This window comes from Polistes dominula, unplaced genomic scaffold, assembly GCF_049000335.1.
Source record: "Polistes dominula isolate Pdom_NZ unplaced genomic scaffold, Pdom_raw_medaka contig_246, whole genome shotgun sequence".
Classification (NCBI taxonomy): Eukaryota; Metazoa; Arthropoda; class Insecta; order Hymenoptera; family Vespidae; genus Polistes; species Polistes dominula.
Window position 1 is genome coordinate 407,302 of NW_028300928.1, and position 12,652 is coordinate 419,953.

General features: G+C 30.5%; 2 protein-coding genes across 4 annotated transcripts in view; one reads left to right on the forward strand and one right to left on the reverse strand.

Annotated features, from left to right (window-relative positions):
• The window catches only part of LOC107072439 (neprilysin-1), a 55,018-nt gene that overhangs the window by 38,697 nt on the left and 3,669 nt on the right, over positions 1–12,652 (forward strand). For all 3 annotated transcript variants that reach the window (XM_015332371.2, XM_089171422.1, XM_015332370.2), the window contains 11 exons: positions 3,229–3,360; positions 3,555–3,653; positions 3,933–4,114; positions 6,966–7,152; positions 7,273–7,449; positions 7,561–7,661; positions 9,946–10,001; positions 11,026–11,312; positions 11,421–11,579; positions 11,644–11,720; positions 11,921–12,326. In XM_015332371.2, coding sequence (XP_015187857.1) covers positions 3,229–3,360; positions 3,555–3,653; positions 3,933–4,114; positions 6,966–7,152; positions 7,273–7,449; positions 7,561–7,661; positions 9,946–10,001; positions 11,026–11,312; positions 11,421–11,579; positions 11,644–11,720; positions 11,921–12,020 — 1,557 coding nt within the window. In that variant the 3' untranslated portion in view covers positions 12,021–12,326. The remainder of the gene's footprint in view (positions 1–3,228; positions 3,361–3,554; positions 3,654–3,932; positions 4,115–6,965; positions 7,153–7,272; positions 7,450–7,560; positions 7,662–9,945; positions 10,002–11,025; positions 11,313–11,420; positions 11,580–11,643; positions 11,721–11,920; positions 12,327–12,652) is intronic.
• Positions 1,364–2,430, reverse strand: LOC149032928 (cytochrome c oxidase assembly factor SCO1-like). The gene is made up of 2 exons (XM_089171423.1): positions 2,253–2,430; positions 1,364–2,203 (listed from the first exon to the last, which is right to left on the reverse strand). The coding sequence occupies exons 1-2, from the start codon at positions 2,428–2,430 to the stop codon at positions 1,776–1,778; spliced, it is 606 nt and encodes a 201-aa protein (XP_089027549.1). The 3' UTR covers positions 1,364–1,775.

Sequence of the window (12,652 nt, forward strand, 5' to 3'; positions counted from 1 at the left end):
TAACGAATACTATAATTTAAGAAAATTATTTATCACTGTATTCTATAACGATCTCTCTTTTTCTCTCTCGTTTTTCAAAGCAATTAATTTTCAACGAAAACAATTTCACAAGGCTGGCGATTCGTCAAGATCGTTTCTTACTGACGTTAATTAACCACAAACTCGGTGACGAAAAAAACATTATATCACAAAGTTGTCTAGAAGTAGCATTTTAGTACACCGTATATAAATTTAATGGGATATTGGAAGGACTTATTTTATCCAAAGAGTTTAATTAACCGACATCAAAAGGTGGTACGAGAGGAAGTGCCGACAAGTAGATAGATTAGAGAAAAAGAGATAGATAGATAGATAGATGTAGTAGAGCATTAAGGACAAATCGAATTGATTCCTTCGCTTAACTCATTTGCATGCTCGGTAGCATCTTGGCTAAGCCTCGAAATACGTTTCGTATCGCCTAAAGGACTATAACTGAAATCGAATCGATGTTCTCTACCTATTTCTTTTACCATCTTTTTTCATCTTTATTTTCCTCTTTCATATACTATATGTACTCAAGGTACACACTCTTATATAAAAAAGCAAAGTCGATAAAAGGACTTTATTTCTAAAATAGTATCTTCTTCGTTCCTTTTTTTTTCTTTTTATCTATTTAAATACTTTTTATTTCTTCTCTCGAAATTAGATTGTATTTTAGATTTAATATTTATCTAACAGGGCTTGTGAAAAGATTCTAAAAATAACATCTATGAATAGTCGCAGATTGCTCTATAAGTGTATTTTTGATTTCTAACAAAATATACGAAATATCCATCGAATTGATTCTGCGGATAACTCTGAAATCCTTCTCTTTATGTCTACTTTTTCTACTTTTTCCTCGAAGGGTTAGTATTATTCCTCTCGGTGGTTCTACCAGTACCGCCGAGGGAAGCATTTTATTCGTCGTTGAAATAACACCTTTCTGCCCGAAATACGCGCAACTTAATCGTAAAAAGTATTTTACGATCGCCTTTACTTCTTCCACGTTTCCCCATTCTTCAATGTTCGAATCCAATTTTTTTATATTTTTCTCTTATAAAAAAAAAGCAAAATTGAAATCAATTAAAAAAAAAAAAAAACAACGTGAAATATCTTTACAACATTACATCGTTTGTCCGAGAAAAAACTTTAGTTTAATTTATCATAGATCTAAAGTATACAATTCATTTGCATACACAAATAAGAAAAATTACCATACTAACTATACAAAAGATTTTAACTGATTTATATTTTTTATTTATCTGATATATATTCGTAGCTTCGTTATTATTTATAGTAATGGATTTTTTTCGATGAATTTCGTTAAATAAGACATTTTTTCAAAGTACCGATAGCAGTTTTGTAAACGATTTTTTGATCGTCTTAAAGGAACCATTTAGAAAAGATTTCTTTGACTACTTTTTCTCTTCGCATTTAATTCTCTTTTCTCCCTCCTCCCCCTCTTTTTATTTTCCATTTTGTATTTTTCCTTTTTCTCACTTACTTCTCTCAATATTCGTTCGTCGACGACAAATTCACTTCCTAACCCTTTCTATCTTTATCTCCTTTATTTTTGTCCTACTCCTCGTCTCGAATAAACCACGAACTAGCGGATATTGCTTTAGTTACCATACCATTCGAACCTCGATAGCACTTCAGAATAGACAGGGAAAGAGAGGAGAGAGAGAGAGAGAGAGAGAGAGAGAGAGAGAGAGAGAGAGAGAGAGAAAGAAAGCAATCCAAACGATTTGCTTTATTTACCTAAAGAAAGAAACGAAGTGGTAGATACAGAAGATTCGATAGACGATGAAAACATTAAAAAGAAATATATTTGGGGTTAATGAAAGAAGAATTGATGAAAGATGAAAAATTTTAGGTGAAAATTCTTTGATGTATTTTCTTACTATGACTGGAGTGTCTCTTTTCGGATCAACGGATATAAAAATTGGTTGAACCTTCAACTTGAATTCATTCTCTAATTGATCGACAGTCAATGTTAATTTTTCAAGTTCATCGGGACAAACATCTGGACAATGAGTAAAATCAAAATAAATAAAAACCCATTGTCCTAAGAAATCATCCAATTTAACAATACTCCCTTCGTTATCAACCAATTCAAATTTTCCACCGATGAAAGCTTTTCCTAACTGTCGTCTTCTTTCACGCACGTCTGCTCTTTCTTTTTCTTTTTGAAATTATACAAAAATCCTAAAAGAATACATCCAAGACCTAACCTTTCCTAACCTCCAGAGATTTCCATGTGTTTGGAGATACCTTTTTAACATTTTTATCAAGTTTGGATGATGCAATCTCTCTATAAACACTTGATCTGTTGATTGGTCTAATCTGATTACAAATATTTTTTGATAATCTATTTAAGCAATTAATAGTTAGCAATATTACTGTGTTCATTTTGTTTACAATATATTATACAAATTATAACCTTTAAGACCATATCTAATACTTTCAATATATTAGGTGGTTCGGAAAGTCGTTTCGTTTTTTGCTGACACAAAAAATGGAATTAGTTGATGCAAGCCGACAAATAGTAACACATGAGATCGATGAGAGGTTAAATTTATCAAATTCAACTATTTATGACCACTTGAAAGGTTTAGGTTTAACCTCGAAGCAAAAATTATCTTCATTTTTACAAAAGAAAAACGAAACTTTCGACTTTCCGAACCACCTAATATATAAAAGTACAAATGTACTGCACAATACGATTAACTTTGTATTTTAGAAATTAAATGCAACAATTGTAGATTGTTTCGACAATTAATGCAAATCGTTGAACCATCAATTGATCGAATAAACGATTACAAAAATAAATCCTCAAAGCAGTAATTTTATTCTAATCTTTTTCAATGTTACGTCAACTTGATGTGCAATAGGATGTATTTACTCTTATTTATTTTTAATTATTTAAAATAAAAAATTGTAGCTAAAGCATTTCTTATTCAATTTATTGAATAAGTATCTTCTGACTCTCTCACTGTATCTATGAATATATATACTTATATATATGTCGTGTTATGGAGAAATTTATCGATCTTTAACATACTCTGAAAGTAAACTATCAAGCATGAGTTCTACTGAATTTCCGAACGAGATATTTTCAAGATTTTCTTCGTCGGCAGTCATCTCCCTCCTATTTCTTTCTTTATTCCCATGAGATCTTCTAAGAATGTCATCATTTTGACTTTACAGAATAAGAGAGAGGAACGAAGATCGCGCAGACTTCAAAAGATCGTCGAAGGAATGCTACCAAAGACGATGAGTTCAAAAGAACGTTCCTCTGAGACGGATTTATTGTTGCAATTTTGTTTGTCACTCAGTAAGGTTCGTGTTAACATTCTTTATTTGATAATTATTTCACATTCTATAGTTTTACTTATTTTGCGTATAAAAATTTGGAAGAAAAAAATTCATTGTTTTAAATTGACTCACTGTATATGCATAAATTCATCCATATATTGCGGATTACATATAAATCTTATCGATCTTCACTTGACATTTTGTCAATTTTCTTCCAGATTTATCCGAAGCACAAGGACCTGTACAATTGGGTAGACGTCGATCAAAGAGTTTACGTTCCTTTCAACATGACTTATCTTCAGGAAAGTTTTGGTTATGTGAGTATAGAGATTGATATGCTCTAAATAAGAATAATTTTATTTTACTTTTTTTTTCAATCCATTTTTATACATATATATAAAATATAATTATTTTATTTGATAAAATCTATATTATTACATTTTAATTTCCTTTAGACAAGATCCATTTTAAACTGATTCATTTTGATATGACCAAACTTTTTAAAATATTATTTGAATAATTTTCTTTTTAAGACAAATGATATAATTTAAGAATAAAAATAATAAATTTGATATGATTTGCCGATCCTCGGTTAGATAAGGTGGGGGACGCTGTTGAATGCCACGTTAGGCGCTGCTACTGCCGATTTATTTAATCGCAACAAAACGCTAGATCGTGATCGACGATTTAACACCGACGATCATGTGATCTACGTTTACGTTACCGCTCCCCGTTATTTTCGCAGCCTTGGAAAATTACTCAACAGATTTTCGAGACGGTGAGTATATATATATATGTATACATATATAGAATATATATTGAGTTGTCCGGAAAGTTCGTGCGATTTTGACGGAAGATTGAAACGCAACGCATTTAAGTTTTTTTTTTTGAAGTGAAAACTTCTTTAGAATCAGGGTGATTTGAAAATCGTGAAACGGAAGAACGTGAAATCGATGAAACAAAAATAATTAATTAATTAATAAAATTCAATATATAAAAATTCAGTGTCACAATATATTTGTCAACTAATAATTCCGAAACAACTCAACTTATCCTAATGAAATTAATTTTATTTCACACGTGATTTTTTCCAACTTAGCACATAGCATAATTATCGCGATTTTTTTGTTTTGTATTATTTTTTATTACTAATTCAAAGATTTTTATTTAGAGGTTATCTAGGTTTTGTAAGGTTTTTTCAATAGATGGCGCTGTATTACAATTCAATTATTTTGAAGCTTGGTTTTCTTTGAAGGTTTCACTTCTACTGTGTGTGATTTGCACACATTTGTTTTTTTGGTATATAATTATTAAATTATATATAAGTACCATTCTTTTCCATAACCTTTCTCCATCTTTATGGATAACTTTAAAATTTCGTCCTTCAAGAACTTTTCAAGTTTTTCAGCAAAAAATCTTTATGTCACCTACTGAAAAACTTTCCGGACGATCCAATATAATAGGGATAATGAGCAAATCAAATTGTGTTAAACAATTATTTATTTGAATTCGATAAGTACTTGATTTTAATTAAAATAATTTCAACAACAATAGAAATGTTAAAAAGACCGTTTTGTATAACAATACCGCAGTAACTCGATTGTTTAATCGATTTCTTTGCAATCTAAAGGTACGCTTGCTTTAACAATGCAATTGAAAAATGTTAAGGGAAATCCATTTTACAATATTGATTAAAGTAAAGAATTATTGCATTTATTAGAACTAATTAAATAGCACAATATTCTTTCCTTCGTTAGTCCCGTTAATGAAACAACAAATCAAATGACGAGAGTGAGAAATGTCGTTATTGAATTCATATCATTGATAAAAGAGCAAAAAAATCGTGGGCGAAAAAAAAGGGGAATAAGGATAATTGATTGCAAATTCTTCCTTCTTTCCTTTTGTACCATCAATATAAATTTGTATTGTGAAAATTTGAAAAGAAAATAATTATAGGCTTTGCTGATTATATATGCATTATGTATTTTTTAAAATGGAATTTATAAGAATATTTTAAAAGATTTGTTTAAAAAGAAATAAAAAGTTTCATTACGTCGCATTTGGTTCGTAGCAAACTTTTGCAAACATTAAAGATTTATGGGCAAAAAGTGGGTAAAAGGAACACATCTTGTAAAGAAATAAATAAAAAAAGGAATAAGAAAACGCGTCTTTCACGATTATGTCTCGAAAAGCAGATTACGTTCTCTCGATCAAAGCGTTGGATAAAAATTCTGCTAGAGATTTCGTTCTTTTTCGTGAAATAACTGGAGCTATCGAAAGCTTTGGCCGAAAACGAACCGAAGCGAAAATAATCGTCGACGCATGCCAATGCCTTCTTCTTTTCATAAAAATCTTGAATTTCTTTGAAACTCGCATCGAGTGAAAAAGAAAACACGTAAAATCTGAAGAAAAATTTGTCAAAGAAAATGCATAGTATTTCAAAGAAATCAGATCGAATAAATTATCGATACTTATTCGTTTTACTATGAATAAATAATTGAAATTTACAATATTATTCATATTTCTATTTTTTAAATGATTATATTATTTAAGGATAGAAATTTGACTTATATTCTTTCGCTCATCTATCACTGAGATGTATGAAATGTTAGTGAATACGTTTGGCTAGAAACAATAGTGTTGTCCTTTGGCAATTGAGGATCATTTCGATGGCCAGAAGAGACGTATATACATAGTATACATGTAGTTTCGACACTTTGGAACGTGAGCCAAATGTAACTGCTAGCACGATAATCACTCGAGTATGCATTCCACAAAGTGTGGATATGCTAACAAGGTTAACAGTGTTACAAACTGTCATAATCAAGCTCATTTTCTCTCTCTATGTTCTCTAAAATGCGTATATGTATATGTGTATATATAGTTAAATAAACATTATATATATATAAATACTGCAAGTATAATTTCATTACAAGTAATATTGCAATGTGTCACTTATAATAAAATAACTAATCAATTAATCTTTCTAATGTCCGATAAATTAATATACAATTAGTATATGATGAGAAAAAAAACATAAATATTAAAACTTTAGGAATTACGGATTAAACTTCCGATAACTTTTGTAAAAAAATATAATTAATATTAATGAAAAATTAATGTTAGAAATATTAAAATAAATATAAAAAATAATAGCGCTCGGAAAATAAAATTAATTAAAAGTTCTATATATTATGAATGTATTAATTAAATAAAATGTGAATTTTTTGCGATCTGTTTGAGACATATAGGTAGGTCTCTTGAGATCAAACTTGTATCACGTAACTAAATCTCTTCTCCAAACACGTCGTATGCGTTCGCAAGAATTATGCCGCAGTAAAGGGAAAAATCGATGGTACTAATTCATTCGCGCTTTCCTGCCCAGCTGTGCACTACTGCGACGTCCAAGTTATTATCCCCTTTCGATGAAATATCGTTACTGACAATGTTACACGTCTTTAATGCCTAATGAACATTATAAATGCACAAGATTCACTCTCTTTTCAAATTATTCATCATGATTTTGCTGTTATAATATACACACTTTTCATAAATATACAGTATTGTTAATATGCAATCTTGTTTTCATCAGTCACCATTTCGAATTATGTATTATTTTGATTTTGAAGGATTATACATAATGGATTGTTGCTGCTTTACGCTGCTGATACCTTGCACGATATCGTCAACGTGACTGCCAGTAAGGATTGGGATAATTCCTGCTACAAGTTGACAAAGAACATTTTTGGAGAGATTGTTGGGGCTCTATACGTTCAACAATACAGTTTAAAATATTTGGAGACTTTAGCGAATAGAGTAAGATCAATTCTCATCCTCTTTTTCTACTTCACATAAGCACATAATGGGGGAAGTCAAAATAACGGGGCAGCAATTTTTTATATAAATTCTAGTAAATTCATTTTATGGATTTGATAGGTTGGTGGATTATTTGAAAGAGTTAAGGAAACTGTCGCAGAACGAATTTTAGTTAAGCCTTGGCTCGATGAAGAAACGAGAACGCAAGCATTGCTTAAGCTTAGAACATTGCAAGGAAGATTTCACGTGTGGCCTGGTTTTCATAACGATACATTATTGGCTCGTGATATGGCTGACGTAAGGATAACATTATTTATCAAGAATTCTTTTAATTCAACTTCGAATGATATTTAATTACCTTCTTGTTCGTTTTTCATTTATTTTTTTTTTTATTTTTTTCTACTTTAGGTTGTGATCGATCCTGATAATTTTTTCTCTACGGTACTTCATAGGTTCAAACAAATTCGTAACGTAGATAACAAGGTTTTACGAAAAAACTTTTCCGCAAGGTAAGATTATTTTTATTTATTAATAATTTAATAATATTACAATTTTGAAAATCAAGTTTTCGATTGTATCTTTTTCAAACGAAAATCAATGTTTAAACTTCAATAAAAATTGTAGAAATATCAATAAAAAATCCACGAATACCTAGAGTTTAAATTTTTATCAATATTTCATCGAGCTAAAGCGCCCTAAAGATTAACAATGTTTGTCAAAATATACGGCATCGCGTAGTAGCAGCACAGTTACAGTTATGGCCACATGGCACAAGTACAATTACATTTACAGTTACAGTTATAGTTACAGTTACAGTTATTAGTAGCTAATACTGTGCTATGTGTTTTGGCAAACATTGTTAATCTTTAAGGTGCCTTAACTCGATGAAATACGACTGAAAAATTACACCGTAGTTTATCGTTGGATTTAATAATATTTTCCATAAAAATAATAACGATACTTTTAAATCAAATAAATTATTTATTATAATTTATGTTCAATAAATAAATTTAATGTATATTTAAAATGTTAATGAGATGAAAAGTAAAAAATATAATTTTTACAAATCTTTTATTAAAAACTTAAATACAAAAGTAAATGTAAAATATCTGCATAATATTAATATTTAAACATAGTTTACATTTTGTTAGATAAAGTAAAAGAAAAAAAGAAATTAATTTTCTGCGAAAAAAAGCTAGAAAAATATTGGCAAAGAATAAAAGCATGCAACGAATGAGTTTACTTACATAATTATACTTCAGATCTGGATGCATGTAGTCAACGCCTAAAACAAACAAACACAAATGAAATAACAAGAATTTGCATAAAATCGAATATAAAAGTTGAAAGTTTCGAGTGGATAAGTTAAATAGAGCGAATTGATGTCCTTTTTGAAAGGACAAGAAAAAATTCTACTGTGTTGATATGCATGTCAACCGTAATGGAAATAATGCATACTCGTATAGGACTTATGATCCATTAGATCTACAATAGAAACTCGACAATGACGTGTGTATGCAGTTAACTCGATGATGTTTTAACATAATCGAGTTATCCTCTAGAGAATGACTATAAGATTTACCTCAGTATATTCCATTAATTATATCTATCGTTACGATATAACATCCGTTTTATCTAATAAATTATAATTAAAGTATTTATTAATTAATTATAAAATTCCTGTTTTTAGAATTCTTTTATAGATTTATAGATTTCATTTATACATTTATTCAAATGTATGGTGCTAATCATATACCATTAATATTATTAGTAACTTTCTTTCTCGCTTTTCTTCTCTTTTAATGAAATTTATTATTTTAACCCTTTGCACTCTGCACGACTTTCGACGCTGGGTAGCAGCAACTCTGCGCGACTTCGCAGCAGAAACGGCACATTTACAAACCCTCGTATTATTTAGTATAACTTTGGAACCAAATAACGGATTCTAATGATATTGGACTTATATTAATCTGTAGACATCAAGGAACATATTTACCTAAAGAAATGTTACCAAAAGAACTTATTTACCAAGAGAATGTATATGTGTAATAGCGTTGCAATTGAAAAAAGCGAGCGCGTTTCATTGTATTTGAAATGTGATACTATTTGATAATATTTCTTTGTACATTATAAATCTCACTATAAAATGCGAGATATATTCTTATAAAAACATTTCTTCTACAAATTCTTTTTGTCGCTCATCTCAAGTTTCGCCAAAAAGTTCTCGGACCGTCGTAAGCACGCGTCTCGCATTCTCTTAGAACACAAAACACGCTGACATTTTTTTTTATATATCTTTGTTATTTCACTATATTTTGATTCGATGTCTTGTGCTATTTTAAGAAAAAACATGAGGGAAACATGCATGTCTCAAAAAGTTGTGCTGAAATAACTTAATTTCTCGTAATCACTAATAAACTTTAATGTCTCATACGTTGAGACATCGAAGTGATAGGCTAGAATCACGATGTCTTATACGGTGAGACAGCGGAGTGAAAAGGGTTAAAGTATATGTGTATCATTTCTTTGAGAAAAATTATAATTTAATCATGAAAAATTTCGTTAAAATGTACTTGTGTACAGAACAGTCATTATTCGTCACACATCGTAATTGTTATCATTTACACGTAATTCTCGTTAAACCTTGCCATACAGAGAAAGAGCCCCCGCAACATTCATCAGTGCCTAAGAGGTTAAGGGTATCTTTTTTCTTATATTCTATACATTGAAATATAAATTAAACTTATGTCTAAATAAAAGCAAAAATTAAACATTAATATCCAATGTTCACAGATGTCGTCATCCTTATACAGTGAATGCTTATTACGAATCATCGACGAATACGATCGGTACGTCTCTTAATAAATAATTTTTTATAAAATGTCATCATATTTGAATCAACTCGGAATATATTAAAAAAATTGTATTAGGTGTTGGAATTAATTCGTAGCGTTTTACGAAAAATGACGTAGATATTACACTATTCTGTTTTTACCTTCAGAAATAAATTTAGCACTTATTTAATAATTCAGCACTTATTAGGTGTTTTTTTACGACACATCTCATTTTTAATTGTTGATAACAAGTTGTAATTATTTAAATGTATCGCAATTTTTTTATGCCAAATAAAATATTTTTCGGGGATTTTTATTTCATTATTTTAATATGGATAAAAGTGCTGCAGAAAGTCATCGGATTTTTATGGTGACCATACTTTAACTAAGCAAACTTGTTGAAAGTGGTTTGCACGTTTTAAAAGTGGTAAAACGTAACATTCAGGGGCCAAGCTCTTTCTTTGTATTTAGTGGGATTAACAGGATTTGATTTATTATAAACTATTAAAACCAAATAAAACTATCACTGGGGATCGTTACCGATTACAACTGATGCATTTGAGACGTGCATTGAAAGAAAAATGGCCAGAATGGAGCGAAAGGCACAATAAAGTTATTTTGCTACACGACAATGCTCGACCGCACGTCGCAAAACCACTGAAAACATATCAACAAATACTGAAATGGGAATTCTTAACACAACCACTGTATTCTCCAGATATTGCCCTTTCAGATTATCACCTGTTCCTGTCAATGGTTTATGGTTTGTCAGGGAAGTATTTTACTTCTTATGAAGATTGTAAAAAAAAGATCGATTTATAGATTACCTCCAAGGACGAAGCGTTCTATTTCCTACCCGAAAAATGGGAAAAAGTAACAGTAAGAGATGGACAGTATTTTGAATAATATATTTTTTTATTTTCATTTAAAATAATTTGTATAAGTTGTTCAAAAAACGCTAAGAAATAATTCCAACACCTAATATTATGGAAAAGGATTTAATATAAAATTTCAATATATATTATTTTGTTTATCCTAGGAATTCCTTTGGCCATGATGACTTCCTGGGCATGGTCTTGGGATGGTGGACCAGCTTATGCTGCTCATGCTACTCTTGGATCGGTAATAGCCCATGAAATACTTCATGCCTTCGATCTCCATCGTCGTCGCTTGCCTCTCGATCCTGATCTAAACGTCGATCAATGGCTATGGATCACTACGGAATCTTGGAAACGACTCGAGGCTAGGATCGAGTGTGTCGCTAAGCTTTATGCTAGAAGTTTTTGGCGTAAAGTTCAGTTTTATGGAAATGACGTTGCTGTTCAGGTATCGATTTTATACATTTTTCTTTATTTTCAATAAAAATACACGAACAAAAGCTCTACATTCGCTAAATAAATATATACTATTATCCTTTGTTTTCTTGCTTTTTAGTTCGATTGGAATGTAACGAGGAATGAAAATGTTGCCGATATTGGGGCCTTGCAAATTTCTCATAAAACTTGGCATACTTTAACCAACGGAAAAGATCGAAGCCTTCCTGGTTTGGAAGGTCTTCGACCTAGCCAACTTTTTTTCATAAGCGCCGCCCAGGTTTGTTAACTCATACTAATTACAAATTAAAGGCTTCAAACTTTAATTAATCATATTTGTACAGACTTATTGTTCTAACATGACTGCCGAGGCCTATATCCTCTCCGTTGAACTTGATTTTCATACTCCTCAACCCGAAAGGTATTTTATATTTCTTTTTTTATTTTTACTTTTATTTCAATATGAACATAATGAACATTCTACAATGTTAGATCATATCATGTTATACGAGTAGTACATATCATACTTTCAATTAGTCAGATTTCAATTAGCTCTTCTCAATGTTCGGGTCAATCAACGGTTAATCATATAACTTGCATTAATTAAATAATTACTTTCAGGGTAAACGGTATAATGATGAATTCACATGCGTTTGCGGAAGCATTTCGCTGTCCGATCGGAGCTAAAATGAATCCGGTGAGTAAGTGCACCACGTGGTGACAATTGGGCAAGGTGATAATGATAATTATGGACGCCATGATAATTATGAGATTACGTCAGTGGTATGGACTCGGCTCAACGAAGCACGCCTTTTTTCAAGAGACCACGTCATTTGGTATAACAAATAAAAAAAAAAATAAAAAAAAATAATAAAAAAATATAAAAAGGAAAAGAAACGCAAGAAAAAAAGAAAACAAAAGCTTTTAAAGGAAGAAGCTTTTTCGGCAAAACGTAGTTTGTCTTTTTTTTCTATAGACTCTTGAGAATCGTCGAAATGTGTTCTTGCGTCGAAATCCATCGATTCGGGTGAGTATTGTTTCTACTTTAATATTATCGGGTTGTCTGAAAAGTTCGTGCCGATTTTTGGTAGGTGGCATAAAGTTCTTTTGCTAAAAAACCTGAGAAATTCTGGAAGGATGATATTTTAAAGTTACCCTTAAAGATGGAGAAAGGTTGTGGAACAGAAAATGGCATTTATATATTATTTAATAAATATATACCAAAAAAAAAAACTAATGCGTTGCGTTTCAATCTTTCGTTAAAATCGGCATGAACTTTCCGGGCAATCCAATACATACATAATTCGTTGATAATTATTTAAAACGACTTCTACATATCTTCAATTATTTCAG